The sequence below is a fragment of the Ursus maritimus genome, unplaced genomic scaffold (genome assembly GCF_017311325.1).
Source record: "Ursus maritimus isolate PB19 unplaced genomic scaffold, ASM1731132v1 scaffold_25, whole genome shotgun sequence".
Classification (NCBI taxonomy): Eukaryota; Metazoa; Chordata; class Mammalia; order Carnivora; family Ursidae; genus Ursus; species Ursus maritimus.
The window spans coordinates 33,981,963-34,000,342 of record NW_024425008.1 but is presented as its reverse complement, the minus strand read 5'-3'; the positions used below and the strand labels follow the sequence as shown (position 1 = coordinate 34,000,342).

General features: G+C 46.9%; 1 protein-coding gene across 1 annotated transcript in view; it reads right to left on the bottom strand.

Annotated features, from left to right (window-relative positions):
* Positions 1-17,667, bottom strand: part of SPTB (spectrin beta, erythrocytic) — a 65,424-nt gene extending 47,757 nt beyond the window's left edge. Inside the window, exons 1-3 of the mRNA XM_040641794.1 lie at positions 17,514-17,667; positions 1,502-1,653; positions 125-298 (exon numbers count right to left, since the gene is read on the bottom strand). Of these exons, the coding sequence (XP_040497728.1) occupies positions 125-298; positions 1,502-1,653; positions 17,514-17,661 (474 nt within the window). The 5' untranslated portion in view covers positions 17,662-17,667. The remainder of the gene's footprint in view (positions 1-124; positions 299-1,501; positions 1,654-17,513) is intronic.
* Positions 17,668-18,380: the final 713 nt, after the last annotated feature.

Sequence of the window (18,380 nt, the reverse complement as noted above, 5' to 3'; positions counted from 1 at the left end):
TATAAACACTGCCCCACGGGACAGGTTTCTAGCCTCCCAGAATGTGCACAAACACTCACACTTCATTCACCTCCCTGGCCCAGGGAGGCTCCCTCCACTCCCTCTGCTCCCCCAGGAAACCCACCTGGAAGCGAAGGATGATGGTCCAGATGAGGCCCAGGACCAGGCGATGGTTGCCATCCACGATGTCATGGGAGCCCATGTTTTCCAGGTGCACGCGCTGTTCCTTGAGGAACTGTAGGGCCTTGTCCACATTCTCCAGGCAGTGGATGCGCATCTTCCCCTTCGTGGGCTTTGGCTGAGGGAGGGCATTGGCCTCATGGGCATGGAGGGACCTCACAATCACCCCAGAGGTGATTGCAGCCTAGACCAACTCCTGTCATCCGTGTCTACCCTCCACCCTCCTGGCCAGTCTTCAACTCTCATGTTCACTCCTTGACATTTTTCAATCCCATCCTTTCTGCAAAGTTTAGATGCTCCCCTTTCCTTGAGCACCTAGAGCTCTGTAATTGGGCTGCATCAGTACTATTCCTGGGTCTCAACAAAGACTTCTGAAGGGGTAATAAATGATATTCAAAAGCACTGAAACAGCAAATAGTTAATTGAGCACTTACTATGTGCCAGGCACAGGTCTAAGAACTGTTAACTACTGGTGATAAGAATGGCTTTTTGTTTGGTGGTTGATAATGGGGGCCATCCCACCATCAAACCTCCTCCCTCCTCACCTCTGAATGGCCCCAGCCAAAACTTAAGGGGACCACCACTGAGGAGTAACCACATCATGTGAAGGGTTCCCAGTGGTAACTCTTTCTGGTGGCCTTTCAATACAGGGTAAGAGGCAGTTGAAAAAGCAATGGGAGAATATGGTACCTTTTCATTCAAAGCCCGAGGATCTTCGTACCTCATCAGGTACAGGTATCATTTTATATTTAGGGGAAACAAGGAAAAGAAGGTCCTGAATGACAGACCCAAGGTTATGATAGAAGTGACTGAGCAAAACTTGAACCTTAACCTGGTTCTCACTCAGAGGCAACGTTACTGCCAGGTGGGTCACATGGAGAGGGCCTATACTACATTTCCACTTGGAAGAGTGATAGAACACACAGGAAAATATCTTCCACACTCCTCTCTTGGTTCCAAGAAGGATGTCATTTCTCCAGCCGGGTAACAGAATCCATTTTAGCCTGCGCGAGGGGGCTGAGGGTGGGCCCACTGCAGGCCAGTCACAGATGCCTAGGCCCCCAGTGGAGAAATCAAGAGCTCTGTATGGCTTCTGGGAGAAGCATGAAGAGGCTGGAATGGCCAAGAGGCAATACATTCTGAGAAGAGGTCAGAGAACTCAGTAAGCCACACGGACATCTCACATCAGTAAGTAATGAAACCTCCCTAAAGAACAGGGAGAAACCTTGAAGGCTGTGGGAACTAGAACCACTCCCAGGCCATGTCTTTTCTAAAAAGGGGGCACAGCACCAGCCTTGGGGTTCGGGGCAAGGGGCTTTACCAGCATCTCTCCGGAGAGGACCTCCAGCAGCTTAATAAGCATCCGCCCGTCCCGCAGGTCCTTGTAGAGGTCAGTGATGCGGCAGGGCACGCGAGCCAGGTTTGAGTTCACCCATTTCGTGAAGGTCTTCTTCTGAACAACTTCCCGCTCATCTGAGTGGGGAGAAGAGACTTGGGTGAGGTGCCCAAAGTTGGCCGTGTCAATGTGCAATGTGACACAGGGCTGAAGCGTTTTCCCTTAATTCCAGGGTCCCCCGATCCTTGGCAGGAGAGGCTGAACTATCTATTCCACCGCCTTCCTAGGAACATTTGTGATCAGAGTGTAGTCTTTGGGCAACATGGGTCCACGTGTCATGACTGGGGCAATGAAGAGATAACTTCTATCACCACCTTCTATGCACAGTGGCTATTCACCCCTAATTCAGCCACCTGTTTCCTGTGCCTGGCAGAATGCTGTCCCATTGTACTGGCAAGCTCGGATTTCAATGCCAGGTTCACCCATCTACCCATCCAACCAACATTCCCTCTGCCTAGAATGGTCTCTCTTGCCCTTCCCCTCCCCCACCCCCTCTACCCAACTCCTATTTGTCCTGTAGGACAGTGTCCTGTAGGAGTCAGTGCTTCTCCAAAAAGCTTTTCCTGACCCCTTGGCTAGGTTAGGCGTCCCTGTGGGTGCCCTCACCCCTGCATATGCATTTGTTATTTAGGGCCTGCTTCACATTTATAGGAGTTGAAAGCCCATCTCTCCTGCAAGAGTGTAGGTATCTTGAGCCAGTGAAGTCTTGTCTTGTTCACATCCATATCCCTAAGGCCCAGAGCCTGGTACACAGTAGGTGCTCCAGAGCTGTATTGTAGTCAACTGCACATTTATTCAGCTCCTATTGGTGGCAGGCTTGGGATAGGCTGATAATACATAAAATTAAAACCAACTGCCTGCCCTCAAGGAGCTCCTGGTAGGTAGAGAAGAATGATGAACAAGGCAAGTGGAAAGTGTGATCCACATGAGATTAGGGGTAAGGGAGGCATGGGCTGGAGGCTATCCATTGCACTATGCCGGATCTCTCACCCCCAGAATGGCAGGCAGGAGTTCTCTATCTTCAGACCTGAGAAGCTGACATGGGATCCCCACTCTAAATCAGCATCAGCCAAACCAGGCTTCTCGCCCATGCTGTGCCAGCTCAGGAGAGGTACCTCTTCGCATCTCTGCAAGCTAGGTGCTGGTCACCTGCCCAGGTAGGGCTGGGAGGGCTGAACAAGATGCTGGAGAGAGGGCAGAAGCTGGGATGGCAGAAAGTGGGGGAGGGGTGGAAGGTTAAGAGAGAGAGGAGAGTGGCAGAAAAGAGACACAAAGGGAGAGGAGGGGAGGAGGGGCGAACGCTTGTTCTGTTGGCTTCAGTGAACAGTTTGTGGCAAGAGGCTGCAGGCACTTTGGTGCAGGAGCTGACCTGGCAGTGGGACTGAGCCTAGGGCCATGGAGGATCCCTGGGGAGGGTGTGTAGGTGTCGGGCACAGCGAGTGCAGCCTCAGAGCAGCCAGGAGGGGAGTTAGCGCCCTGGGAGCAGATTACATGTCCGTTCGGCTGAGCCCAAACCGTGGCAGGGTTGGCTTTTTAAATTATTAAATATCTGATTTAACAACAACAAAAAGAGAAGCCCAGCCAGTGTGACCTCCAGGGTATAATTTTGGTGGTTCCTGAGGCTCACAGCATCAGAGTCCTTCCTCTTGCTCTGCTATTTTAGGGTTAGGAACTCAGACATTTTATTCACTTATTCATTCAGCCAATGTTTACCGTACAGCTGCGAGGTGCCAGGCTCGGGGGGGGGGGGGGGGGGGGACTTGAGGCAGGCCTACTCTATTATAAAGAAGACGAGTGCTGGTCTCTCATCTAAAGAATTCAATGGCAGCCACTTAAATAAGACTTCCACAAAGAGGAAAAATACTACTACTGGCTCTGTAAGTCTCGAATATAAAATTAAAATGGCAATCCATTCACACTGGGCCTCTGGGCAAAGTTTCAGGGTAAAAACTCCCCTTACTCTTGTTGGCAGCAAATTAAGCCACTTCCCTGATTTCAAGGACTGCTCGGTAAGATGTAACCGAAGTTTCAATGATGTACCGGGAAGGAGGCAACGGCGTTTATTCTGGGGTGTGTTTGGACTCAACAGAACCAGCCGCAACAGCATGGAGCCTTCCCTAGAAAGTAGACCTGTTTAAAGAAGGGGCAAGCCCTTCTGACTGATGGTGGAGCTTTGACCAAGGTGCTGAAAGTTTGAGCCCCTTTAGAGATCAGCGTATCCAAAACCTAGAGTGCTTTCTTCCTTTCTCCTTTTCCTGTTTTTAAGAAACTAAAAATTTCATTACATGGGTGCTGAAACCCATTTATTTATGCTTGACAAAGGGTAAGGAAGTGCTTTTAGCTGGGGGCATGGGATTTAATTCTTGGATGCTGGGCTGGCACATACGCTGGTTCAGATGTGTCCTAACTTACCCTTAGATCTCCCCAGTTTTCAACATACAAATGAAGCCTCTTGGACCCCAAAATGTTGGAGCCGCAGGGTTAAGAGCTCAGGAAGGCAGCTTCCTGGCTGCCTTTTACTTGAAGGCTAGGGTGAAATTGCCCAGAATCCCCAGCACCCTGAAATATTTTGCAGTGTTGAGACACAGGAAAGATTCCGAGAAGCTAATGATGATCCTGAGGAGGGAAAAGGCCCAGTGGTGGGGATTAATTTCCATTAGCTGTTTGCTCTGGCTGTTTCACACCGCCTGCTCAGCACATTCACTCCTAGCATGGCCCAGGCGTTCATCAGGAACCTTCCAAATGCAGGAGAGGCGGGTGGCCCAGGGCCAGTTGGGCTGGGAAACTGGGTGGTGTGGACAGGCTGGGGCAGTGGCCATGCAGTGGGCCTACTATCCCTAGGGGACCTGGGCCATTTTGCAGGGACCATCAGTGGAATGGAGGCCTCAGCAAGGTCCAGCTAGGGGTCCAGACCCTATTTCCAGACCTCTAACCCTGCCAGTGCAGGAAAGGGAGCATGGACTGACTCAAAACCAGAGCTTCAGAAAACCCTGGTGCTTCTGCTGCCCTCAAGCTTAGGGCATCTCCATTCCTGCCTCTTCCTCTTCCTCTTTCCTTCCTTCCCAGGCTTTGGCCATCCTCAGTCCTCCCCTACATGTCAGGGCTTCTCCTAGAAAACTCACCTTCTTCTCTCACCAGCCAGCTAGAACAAGTGTCTGGATATTGTGACTGGGTGATCTTTCTTTTACACTCCTTTTCAAAGCTTTGGTTTGAGGTCAAATAAACCCACAATACCAAAATTCAAACATTTATCTGCTTATAAGTGAGTTTATACATGGAAAGTGTTTAGAACAGTGCCTGGCATGCAGAAAGCTAGCCATAAACATCCTCATCACTGTTAGCATCACTACTACTGCTATTACAACGTGTAGGGTCCTGTCCTGGATGCTTGGGGGGCACAAGGCAGGCTCATTCTCCCCAAGGTCCTCATGATCTGGTTGAGGAAACAAGACAAAAACCCACAAGCAGTTAACTTTGCAACCACACAAGAGATAAAAGGCAGTTCATTTTAATAATACAAAAGCTGTCACAAGGTGATACTGGATTAATTACCAGATAAATGGCACATCCAGTAAATGGTCATGGGCGAAAGAGGAAAGAGGTCATTCTAATTGGAGTAGTCAAATGGGGGGGGGGGTTCATGAAGAAAACCACTTTGGACAGGCAGAGGAGGAGGGGAGCCAGGGAGGCAAGATGTTCCTAGACAGAAAGGCATGGAAAAATGGAGCTTGTTCGGGGGCTGCTGGGTAGCTACAGGTAAGCAGGAAACATGTGGAAAATAGGTTTTTAGCTGAATATGGAAAGCCCTGAATGAAAGGCTAGGTTTAGATTTAAACCTAGAGGCAAAAGATGTCACTGAAGGGATGGCAGGATCCTTTTCTGAAATACTAGTTTCTAAGGCCCTCAATGATAATTAAAAAAAAAAAGTGTTTCAGCTTAAAAAGAAGAGTGTAAAATCTACATAAAGAGAAACTGAAAAGCCTCCTGAGGCTCACAAAAGATTTGAACACGTGTAGAAAGGCACATCCGATTCTTGAATAGGAAAATTCAATATCATGAAGTTGTCAGCTTACTCTAAATTAATCTATATATTGAATATTATTTTAGATATATTTAAATTATATAATTTGGGGGAAACTAGAGAAGCTATGAGAAAATTCATTGGGAAAACAAAAATAGCTAGGAAAATTCCCAAAAGAAGATAACAGACCTTCCCAGGTGCTTTTTCTATCAGATAGTAAAGCACAGCATAAAGGTACCATGATAAAACTGTGTGCTACTAGCATATGAATAGACACATCGATGGAACAGAAACAGTCCCAAGCACACATAGGCATTTGATATCTGGTAAACATGGTATTTCAAATATAAAGAAAGAAGGATTATTGGATAAAGGGTGTGGACAAACCTAGATGCCATCCAGGAAAATTTAAATATATACCTCACCCTCCAGGATAATTTCATTTGGATAAAAACTGAAATGTAAAAATGAAACGATAAAAATACCAAAACAAATCATGGTTGAACTTTTTTTTTTTATAATGATGGTATAAGGCACAAAATTCAAAAGGTATAAAAGATTGAAAGTTCAACTACATTAAAAAAAAACTTCAGGCAAAATTTCTGCTCCACCTAATTAAAATTAAAAAAAAAAACAACTTGTCTGGGTTAGAATACTGTCAGCAAAGGCAAACAAATGTCTGAAGATATTTGTAACTCATATCACAAAGGGCCAATTCACTTAGGATATGAGGAACATATACAAATTAATGAGGAAAAGGACCAACAATCCACTAGCAAAATGGACATACGTACGTGAACAAAAAGTTAACAAAAAAACTGTAAAGTCTCTTAGATGTGTAGAAAATTGTCCAAGCTATTCACAGAAGTACAAATTAAAAGTATAAACATATACGCACAATTTAATAAATGGTCCTTAATTAGTATGAGCACATTAATCATAAAAGACATTTTTGAGACAACTGGGAAAATGTGAATATTAAGTGGGTATTAGATTATATTAGAGTTGATGTGAATTTTATTCAGCCTGCATTTTTGCCAGCATATAGCTTTAAGCTAGAGGTAAAGCTAGGTGCAATAGTGGTATTATGGTTAGGTGGGAAATGTTCTTGTCCATATTAAAATATTAGGGGTAAAATGTTGTTGACGATCTTCAATTCTAAAAATACTTCAACACCCTAAATGGATAAGCAAATATGGCAAAAAATGAACAGTTGTTAAGTCAAGGTGTTGATTCATTATACTTTTATCTCTGCTTTTTTGTATGTTTGAAATTTTTCATACTTAAAGTCAAAAAGTGCAATGGCAGTACATCAAGACCCTTTCACTTATCGCGTAGGCACAGATTGAAAAGTCTGATAGAATACGGTGTTTGGTTAATGGTGTGGGGAAAGAAAACACTCATATGTTGCTAGCGAAGGTGTAGAGGCATTTTTGGCAAGACTGGTCAGAAATACATACGCACATACTTTTGGACCCAGTAATTCCACTTCTAGGAATATGTCCTACAGATAAACTTATATATTTGGGAAATAATCTATTTATAAAGTTATTCATTGCATTTTTAAAAACAGACAAAGATTGGAAGTAATGAAAATGTTCACCAATAGGGGACTGGTTAAATTAAAATCGTATGTCCATACAATGGAACACTTAATTACTGTAAAAAAAAAAAAAAGAGGTTGTTTATACATTAATATAAAACAATCTTCAATATATCTTGGGTGGGGGGAAAACACGTTCTAGAACAACGTATAGTAAAAAAAAAAAAGCTGGGAAAAATTATATAGACCATTTGGTAATATATGCATAAAATATTCCTGGAAAGTTGCATGAGAAACTGATAACACTGGTTGTAGGAAAAGAACTGGGTATCTGGGGAGACTGCGGTGGGAATAATACTCATTTTATGTATCTTTTGAGTGTTACCCCCTGGATGTACATATTATTTATTCAATATATAAATACATTTTTCCTTTTCTAAAGAAAATATAAAACTTTTTTTCTCCTCCCCTCTCCAAGATAGCCCAGTTCCCTTGGGTGTCCTGCCACAGGACTTTTCACCAGACAAAAATCACAAGCATGGTTAACCACCTGAGCTACAAGAGAGGTGGAAGGGAGAGAGGGAGAAGGTTTACGAGGTGAGGAACACTCCCTACACCCCCTGAGAACAGAGCCCAGGAGGGAGACTTTCCCTCTGCCTCCCTGACCACCACGGAGCTACTCTCCAAGGTCTTGCCCTCTGACTATCCCCTATGGTTGTTTCAAAGCACACATCTCTCCCCTTGGGGTCAAGGCTCTTTCCTCTCCTGTGTTGTACCTTCTCTAGGCTTCCTCTTGGCTCTTCCTTCAACTTCCCTCCTCCCTTGGCCACAGCACACTTGCCACTGGCCCCACCTACTCTGTACCTGCTTCACTTCCCGATATCATGGGCATCTGGCAAGTTTGTTATCAGAGGTCCCAGGTGGGGATGTTTTAAAAATAAAAGCTTATTATACATTGGCTGTTCTTAAGTCAAATGGTAAGGCTGAAATATCTTATCTACCTTAATCACCCAGGTCTAGGCCCATCTCATTCCTGCCATAGCTTCCTATAAAATTCCTTGAGTCTTCATCTCTCTCTGTCTTTTGTCTTTTGTCTGTTAAAAATCTGCTCTCAAGAATAGAGAATAGCAACCTAAATATTCAAAACAGATGATTATATGATTATATGATCATTTTGGTACATTTATAAAGATATTAATAAGGTTGTACAAAGGATACTAGAATACGTTTTAGGGGAAAGTTCAGATTATAAAATTATATGCATAACGTGAGCCCAGTTTTGTAATTTTTAATATGCATTTAAAAATGAAAGCTTCAGCTGGATGCTGTTATAGCTGAGCGGTAAGACTGTGGGTGACTTTTCTTTTTGCTTATCTATAGTTTCTAAAATTGCTGCAATGAACATGTATTCCTTTCATAACAAGAAACAACAGATGTCATGAAGAAAAATAGGATATAAAGCTCATAAACCCTGAGGAATAAATGACTGATGAAAAGTTACAAAGGTTTTGTTTTAGTTTTTGCTTTTTTTGAGGAAGCCTGCATTTTTACCAGCACCCAGCCCTAAGGTATGAGTAAAGCTGGGTGATCAGAAAGACAAGAGGGAGAAGAGGCACCATGGGAGGCCCATGGACCACTAGCTTGGGCCTGAAACCAATCATTTAACCTTGAGCCCTTTGTAGGTTTACAGCTTCAGACTTCTCTCCTTCTCATGCCAGGAAGCCAAGAGCTTCCAGAACCTGAGTAAGTGATACTTGAACTCCCATGAACTTGTGACAAACCTTGAAGATATAGATGGCAATCCTATAAAGCCTAGCATAGGGGCAGACCCTCAGGGACACATCATAAACGATGTTGGTGGCACAAATTCTACCCTACAGTTTAGTTTGGACAGGAAATTTTCTTTTAACCAACCAACTTTCTTCACACTAGTATTGTGAACGGCTAGAACAGGATCTAAAATCTAGCTAGGGTTGATTCTAAGAGAGAACTCTAGGATGCTTACTACCTACCTGCAAAGGCAAGAATAAAGCACATAAGACTGACTTTAAAAGTGAGCAGAGTTGAACACTAAGATGCTGGTCAACTAGACTGGGGTACATTAATACAAAGGAAGACTATATGGCCATGAAAATGATAATCTGCCTGTTTACGGACATGAAAAGATACCCACAGTATACTGCTTTGTGAGAAAAATTCTAAGATTATGATATTATAGATAATGTTTTAATATCCACACATTTATACATAGTTATGTTATCAATAGGCATTAAAATATCTGTATGGGTCACTAACAATTTGTCCCTAGTTTTCCCTTTTTAATCTATTTTTCTAATCTTTACTACGTATTTTTGGGCAATAAAAATGTTTAAAGATATAAAAGTATGCATCCTATTGTTTTTAAAATAGGGTCTTTACATACAGTAGGAAAAGAAAGCAAGTTATTATAGACCAGTTTAGATTTTTAAAAAATGTTTTGGAGCGGCGCCTGGGTGGCACAGCGGTTAAGCGTCGGCCTTCAGCTCAGGGCGTGATCCCGGCGTTATGGGATCGAGCCCCACATCAGGCTCTTCCGCTATGAGCCTGCTTCTTCCTCTCCCACTCCCCCTGCTTGTGTTCCCTCTCTCGCTGGCTGTCTCTATCTCTGTCGAATAAATAAATAAAATCTTTTAAAAAAAATGTTTTTGAAGAAGGCTAGTTTGGATGTGAGTTTTGAAGATGATCATGGTTTTAGAATGACAAGGAAGGAGGGAGGGTCTTGTTCAAAGGCCTCAAGGTGGACACTGGCAAGTGTGTGTGTGTGTGCACGCGCATGCACACGCAGTTACAGGTTTGCACATCTAGGGGGTGAGGGTGAGAAGCAGTGAACTGACCCAGAGCAAAGAAGTTGAAGGACAGTCTAGGGAATTTGAGCCTTATACTCCAGGTAAAGAAAAGCCTGGAGGTTCGTAAGTAAAGCAACACCTCACTAAAAGTTTCTTGGTGGACAATGCTTCTAAGTGCCCTGTGTAAGTGGGATTGGGCGAGGAGAGACCCGGACACCAGCCTGGAGGCAGCTGCAGAAGTCTCTGCTCAAGGTGTCACAGCCCCAACTGACACTTGATCTGCGGAAACGAAATGGCCAGAGCCGGGCCGGACAAGGGCAGAACAAGGGTCAGCTGGCCCCCAGGAGGTGATCGTATTCAGAGGCTGTAAGACAGAAGTGAAAAGGAATTCAGGGTTTTGAATAAAGGGGCTCAAAAGGCTGCTGGGGGAAAGAAAATGGGAAGGGGTGTCCTGGGTGGGATGCAAAGGAGGTAATAATGCAGGTCTGAAGGATATTCAAGAAAGCCCACGTGCGGTAGCCCTTATGGCACCAGGATGATTTTAAGTCCCTGGGATTCTGTCCTGGCGCTTCCTGCTGGGCATTCTCCCGCATCTATGAAGAGGTGTGGGGATAGCTCTTCCCTGCTTACTTCAGAGTGGGCGGGGGTCAGTGAGATCATCTGGATAAAGAGCACCAAGCACTACCATGCATGCAGGTGGGGGCTGCAAGGAGAGATGACACTCACTGAGAACACGAGGCCACAGAAGTCGAGATGGTCCAGGACTCGGTTTCAGCCTAGCCTTTATTGAATCAAGAGAATTTCTGGAGAATCTACTGATTTGCTAAAAAGGATCGATTATTCCCTTTCCCTGAGCCAGGAACCAAAGCTCCAGGGTTCAGGGTGGAGGCATACGGTCAGCGCTACTCTAACAGGTGGCTTTTTCCCGGGCTGCCAGAGCTGGATATGCCTTGTGCATCGTCTGGCTCAAGCCCCTTGTTTACAGGTGAGGAAACTTGTTTTATGGGTGAAGAGCAGAAAAGTGACTTGGCCAAGGTTACCTAGCTCAGGAAAGCCCATGATAGCAGCAAGAGGCCAAAAGAATGAAGATGGCTCACCACTCCCTGTTGATGGCCCCCACGCTGGCTCATGCTGTCATCTTCTCCTCCCAGACTTGCACAGCCTCCCCATAACCTGTTCCCCCCACTGAGATCAGAGTGATATTAAAAAACCCAAATGTAACCATACCACTTCCCTACAAGAGCCTTTTAGTGGGTGTGGAAGTGGCTCTACCCTTCTGGCCCTCTACTGAAGGCCACAGCTCCTATCCTAGGAACCTACAGCTCTCCCTGCTATAGACTCCCACACTTTGACCCTTCGACCCTGCCACTCCTTTGCAAACAGTCTCTTCATTAAACCCCTCAGCCACACTTTTTGATTTCCTGCTGCTTCTTGCCAGGACCCTGAAGATACTCATGGTCTATAAGGCCCCCTGTGATATACACTCCAACAAGCCCCACTCCTCCTTGGATGAGTTACAAGCTGTAGGTTATGTCAGAAACTCGTAGTTCACGGTAAATCTTTATGGAATTCATAATTTGTCATCATGTACATACGTCTATATGTACAGAGACACATGTGTGATTATTTGATCCACTTCCTTCTCACTGGACTGTAAAATGAGATCGCCTATTGATCTGGTTTCCAGAGTCTGAAGGCCAAAGGGTTTGGAGGCAAAATGCTCCCAGAGACTCAGCTGCTACCAGCTTCCTTGTCATTCTCTCTCAGTGACACGATAAAAAAGGAAAATGAACAATTGCTACAGATGCTTGGAAACAACACTCCTGGCGCCTCTTCAGCCCAGCAGCATGCAGGGGCGCCCAGTTGGAGAAGGGGGAAATGGATGCCAGCTGCTCTGGGAACCATAAGCACAGTCAAAGTCTGGTGTCATAGCCTGCCCTTGGGAACAAAGCTGACAGCCCACAGGAATGTCCCAAAGATGGAGGAGGCTATTACCATGGCTCACTCAGACTGCACGGCATGGGGAGGGAAGAGTCTTATTATTAACCTCGGTGTATTAATATTTGAAAAGCATCTTCACAATGATAGATAGCAGTCACCCAGAAATGGGGACAGCCTTGGTTCTGCAAAGCATTCTCAGAGAGCAAGAACAGCTTTTCTTGAGGAGGGGGGAGGCCAGTGGGAGAAGGTGTTACGTCCTGGGCAGAGGAGACTGCCCTGGCCCGCACAGCACGGGGGGGGGCATGCTGGCCTCTCATCGGTTTGTCTGCACAGGTCACCAGCAGGTTTATCTGAGCAGTGGCGTCTCAGGGAAGGAGGGGAAACTCACAATGGCTGACCTCCCAGAAAAAGCTGCTGAGCCAATTATTTTTTCTTCTGACAGTATACTAAAATGATTGCTGATGATTATACATATTTCTATGAATAGTATATTTTCCCAAAATATAGTCTCTCCATAGAACTCCAACTCATGTTTTGAAATCTGAGAAGAAAACATTTTAAAAACCCCTCATTAATGACACGATCTTTGTTCTCACAGGTAGCTTAAGAGAGACATTCAGACCATTAACACCTGATGCCTTGGTCTCCGGCAGCTGCATGTGAACTTGTCAACTTAATAGGCTGCCAAGAAGCTGCTGAATCCCCGCACCTGTGCCCCACCCCCCTCCACACGCACTGTGGTGAAATCCTGCTCTCTGAAAGAAATCATTTACCGTCTGGACACAAAGCCCTTCTCAGGCAACTGGGGCACCCCTGGGGCACCTGGGTCAGTGTCATCCTGCTGCAGGTGGGGAAAGAGGCCCAGGGAAAGGCCAAGCACCACCTTTTGCTACTAAAGTCAGGAAGGAGCCCATACCACCCTCTCTCTGTGGAGTTTCCAGGGAGCCAACGTCGGTGGGCAGGGAGCGGCAGGGTCTGAGGGCCACTGTCCTAAGGCTCTGATGGAATATCTGCCGGTCACAGAACTTAACCTTGGGGCCTGAGGAAAGTGGGTCTGGAAGATGTTCAAGGTTCAAAGTAGCAGCAACTCTGTGCTTCAGAGAGCAGGGACACAGCCCGCTGTGCACCTCCTGCCCTGTTGTGTTCTCTGGATTGTCCTCAACCAACCTCACCATGCGACCTCATCTCTTGTCTAGTAAGAAGGCTACAAAGACAGAATGCAGAGGAAAGGCATCTCTAGTTTGAAACATCACTTGGATTCTAATTTAAAGGCAAAACCAGAGGGCTACACCAATTTGTGCCCTTTGTTTGAAAAGGATGGCTCTGCGTTCAATGAGCCACAGAGGAGGACGAAAGACGTGTTGGGCCCTCTCCTTCTCACAGATCTTCACAAGAGGCCCTGGACTGCTCTCCGCACTGCAACCTTCTAGATGCCTCTGTGCTGAGGAGCTGGAAATCCTGCAGTGGGTGGCACCTGGGATGCCTAGATGCCAATCTGAGTGTGTAGGCAAGGCAGGGGGAGGCTAATGCACAAGGTTTCTCTTTTGGGGGGCATCTTTCTGTTGCATTTCTCCTCTCCCACTGGGCCACATCTGCCCTGAGGCAGGGTCCTCACCTGAATCAGTGCGTGGGGGCAGGCAGGCAGGCAGGCAAGCAGAGGCCTCCTCTGCGAGGAGGAGAGAGCACAGAGGACGGGCTTTTCTGGCTGATAAATTCCCCGCAGCCTGCAGCGCCTCATCCCTCATCCAGACAGCCATGAATGTTTACCGAATGGCTCCCAGTCCGAAAAGGGGGAAGGACAGGCAATGGGGTGTTAGTGAAAATGAGGGTGGCTCTAGGAGACACTGGAAGCCTTTCTACTGAGACATGAAGACTGGAACCTCTTGGGGGGGGATAGAACTTGAACTTTTCAATAGCTCCCCTTCCCCTAATCTTTCAAAAAGTAGGAAGGTGCTAGAGGCACTCATCAAAGCAGAGAACAACCCCTGTTCAGGAAGAAGCCTCAGGGCTACGCAGCACTTAGCCTCATGAGGTGCTGCCAGCTCTAAGATGCTAATGCTGAGTTCGAACTTCTGCCCAGGGACTACTGGACCCCCACCGCTCCCCTGGGCACTGCTGAGGTCAAATCCATCCCCCTGCATCTGCGGCATTTTCTTGCCCACCTCCCCCTTCATTTCCATCAGGCTGATCCACAATGCTAAATCCAGTGATTCATTTGGAAAGAGGTCAGGTATTTGTATATCGATGTGGCAGTTTCCACACAGAATAACCAGATGGCTTGTTTATTTCAGTTCAGGGAGGAAGAGCTGGGAATGGTCTGAAAGGCAGATAGGGAGTATTTCTTTTGGAACTGAGAGGAAGTTGACTTAAGAGGCAGAAAAAAATGGGAGTCCAGTTAACCAACACAAGTCTTCTAACCACAGGTCACTAAGTGGAGAAGGACCCAGAGAAGCTGCCACACGAGGAAGAGCACCTAACAAGCCTCATCATCCTTTGGTTTCTTGGGCCTTCTGGGTCACCCAGCTGATGGCAGAGACGTGGCCAGGATCCTGGCTGGGCAGCCTTGAAGAGAAAGATCTACAAAACATGGGGCCTCATCCCTGTGGGCACTGGGTCTCTGGGGACTGAGCCAAGACCTTCAACCACAAGCACTAGATGAATTTTCCTGGTCCCTGGCTCCTTTTTCCAACCCAGGCCTTCTAAGACAAAGGAGGGTGGGGTTAAGAAGGAAGAAATTGGCCTAGGAACAGGCTGAGATAACCGGGACAATGACTGAGCTAATGATCCTGAAGGTCTGAAGTTAAGGGAAAGGACAGAAAGATACTATTAAGATTTCCTGTAAATACTAACATTCACCTAGTATTTTATTACTAATAAAAAACTTTCATAAACTTTATCTTATTTGACCTTCACAATACCCTTGGGAAAGTACCACCATGTGCATTTTATAAAACAGGAAATTGATTCAACCATGCTTCGTGACAGTAGCACTGGAGGTGGAACCTGGGTCTTTTGACATTTTTCTCCTCACCTCAGGATCTTCAATTTTGGAAAGAAAAGGCCAGACCAATCTCTCCGACCTTGCCACATACACCTACATAGCAGATGACCGATATCTTGCAAGAATGCCTTCCTTGCTGTAATGCTCTTAGGTGTGGGGGAGTGGCTGAAATGAGAGGAACCAGAGGCACTTCCACTTCCTCAGCCTCTGTGGAAATACTGGCCCCTGCCTAGGTTGCCAAGGCAGCTCCAAAGATAATACTGAAGAGAAAAAGGTCAAGAAGTTAAAACTGGTGAAGCCTGGCAGCCCCTTTCTCTGCTCTGCCTACCCACCAGAGAACAGGTCCATCTGACCTCTCTACTTTGGACCTTCCCAAAGCTTTGGCTTCTCCCACAGGTCACTCAGAGTGGACTCTAAGGAAAGTCAGTAGGCTGCTTTGGTTTGTTTTTCAAAATCTTGAATGGACCCCAAACTTCCATGGTTACCTGTCGGCCAGATGTTCTACATCATTAAGGTCCAGGCATGCAGTTCTACACTCCATGGTCCCCTGCCCCAGGGTGGGGGGCGGCATAGAGATTCTCAGTAGATGAGCTGCAACCTCTTGGTGAGACACAGGCAAGGCAGGTGGAGGCTCTTTCCCCATCAACCTGATCAACTTACTTCCACCAGTTTCCCAACCTGCTCATCAGACATGGTGGCTACCATTCACACAGTCCAGCCAGACAGAGCTGTGTCCCACCTGTGTGTCACCCTTTGCTTCTGAGGCCCTTCTCCACACACGAGTCCCTGATCTCCCCGTGCTCCCTCCTTTGCTCTCTCGTTGCCATTTAATTATGTGGCTTTCCTATGGTTCTTCTCTAATCCTACTTGTGCTAATTAATTATGAACATTGTTCATTTTCCCTAATAGATCATAAACTCCTTAGAGACAGATACTATTTTGAATTCATCTCCATGGTTTCTTCTCCATTTTCATGTCTGGTCAAGGGTTTTAGCTTTACACATAGTAGGAGTACAATAAATCACTGTTAAAATGGAATTTACCTTGGTTTCTTAAAAAACAGGGTATCTGTCAAACATATTAAAGGATCCCTGCACAAAAGACAGTCCCCACTCCTTATACTGCTCTTTGACAAGACTTATGGAATACGGTACCCCTCTCCCTCCCCCTCTGTCAGCAGGGTCACCACAGTCAGGCTCAGCAGGCTCAGAGATATAAAGAGGGTAAAACCAGACTGGCAAAGACAAGGGTTCCAAGTTTGCTTATTTAAAGAGGTTAAGATTACATAAGCAAAGCAAGGGATTGGTGTTGTTATCTGTCCTCAAGGGAAATCAAGGAAGGACTTTTTAAGGGTAGGGAATGGGGAGGAGGGGATAAAGGAACAAGAAAGGGAGTTTCCTACAAAGAACAAGGACACAAAAGCTGAAGGCTGAGACCTAAATGGATTCTCCATCATGAAAAGGGAATGAGACGCCCCATTTCTTTTATAGAATGGGAAGCCCAGACACTCCTAATGTGAAAGGCCATTATGGTCTCAGAGAGGCCTAGGGCCCTGCTCATGACTCAAGGTTAACTGGAGACCAAGGCATCTGGGAGCACAGAGGGCGGAGAGAAGGTAGAAGAGTACTACAGGTAATTTGGATAGGGCCACTGAGTGATGGGGCACTGGGAGAATAGCTCTAGAAAGTGCTTATGGAAGAGGCTGGGTCCTTCTTACTAAGTAAGATGGGGACAATTGATGATGGCGAAACAAATCAGATTTGGGTTAATGGCTGGTGGAGCAGGTGATGGAATCTAACCCACCACTTCTACCCACACACTACCCCACAGAACTCAAACTTTCTTTTGGCCAAGGACTTAGCACCAGAGTATAGCTACCCTGGGCCAGGCTCCAGGGAGGCAATGGTCACAGGGGTTGGTGGGGGAAAAAAATCCCAAGAATCAGATCTCAGCCAGCAGGGTGGAAGAAAAACCATTTCTCCTAGAGATTTAAGTTCTCTCTCTCTCTCTCACACACACACACAGAAAGAGAGAGAGAGAGAGAGAGAGAGAAATCTATTATGAACTTGCTAAATAAAAATCTAATTCCAGTTTAAGGATAAGAGGTTTAGTCTAGAAAATCCGGCTTCCTGAGCCACTGTGGGGAGGATGTTATCTGTTCTCAATTTCCTATCAAATCACTCTTTTCTTTTGGGACCAAAGCAAGGATGATGATAATTTCTCCACCCAGGACCGGGCAGGAGATTGAGGTACATCATGAAGCCCCATGCACCTCTACCTGGCCGTCTAGCCCCTCGGACACTCTGTCACCCAGACTTTCTCATCGTTCTGACTTTGGCCACAGGTCATTCAGGACAGAGGCAGAGGGCAGGGCCTACCTGGCACCACCTCCCACCTGGGATGAAGTGAGGGATGCGTGGGAGCAGCGGCTGCCTCTGCTCCCTCCCAAGCCAGCCAGGTCTCTCTGAGCCACACAATCGTGTCTCCATCATGTCCTTGCCAGGGCTCAAACCAGTGCACACAGAGGACTGACCACAGGCAGGGAGGGGACTGAACCTTGGGACTGTGAGACAAACTCCTCTAACCCCCACGGCCCCAAATGGTACCTGCCAAGGCCTTGATCCGGGACCTCTCAAAGAGCCTGGCTGAGCTGTTGTCATTATCCAGCTCATCGTCCGGGGCAGCCCAGCGGGCATTGATCCGGCTGTACGGTGGCTGGTTGCCCACGTTTTCAAACTCCGTGGCCGATGTCATGTCAGCAGGCTCTCAGCAGTTTCGCCTGCCTCAGTCTTCATGGAAGGGTCCCTAGGGGGGACAGCAACACAGTCAGAGGATTAACTCCCCTCCCTTGGACTTTTTCTCAGGGGAAACTTATTCGGAGCATCCAACAGGGGTAGGTCCTTGCAGGAGCGGCACAGCATGCCAGCTGCCGGGCCATGCTTCCCACCCGGGCTGTGTTATAAAATATTGCAGCGGCAGCAGCGGCAGCAGCCACAGGAACGGCGACAGTGGTGGCAAGGATGGAGAGCTGCATGCACAAAGGGTCAGGATGGCCAGCAGGTGGAGTCGTCAGTCACAGCAAGCCGGCTTCCTCCAAACCTGCAGCCACCACAGCTTTGGGAGCTCTGGAGCTGGGAGAGGGGCGGCTCCTCTGGGAGCCAGGGGGCTGGGCAGGGTGGGGGATGGCGTGGGGCCTGGGGGGGTGGGCAGAAGAGCAGCTCCATCCTTTGGACTGGGGCCAGGACCAAACCTGGAGGGGGGGTGGGGATAGGAAGGATAGGTGAGAAGCTGGAAGTTGGCTGAGTCCCGCTCAAACGTGGGGAGAGAGACGAATCAGAGATGCCACGGATGCCACCAGCCCCAGCAGCTGTGCTGGGGAAAATGGACTCCTTTCAGACGCTGCCCATGATTCCTCCCAGTGCTTTCCCAGCAGCAAATATTTAGAAAACTGAGCTCTTGGTTTTGCCTTCTCT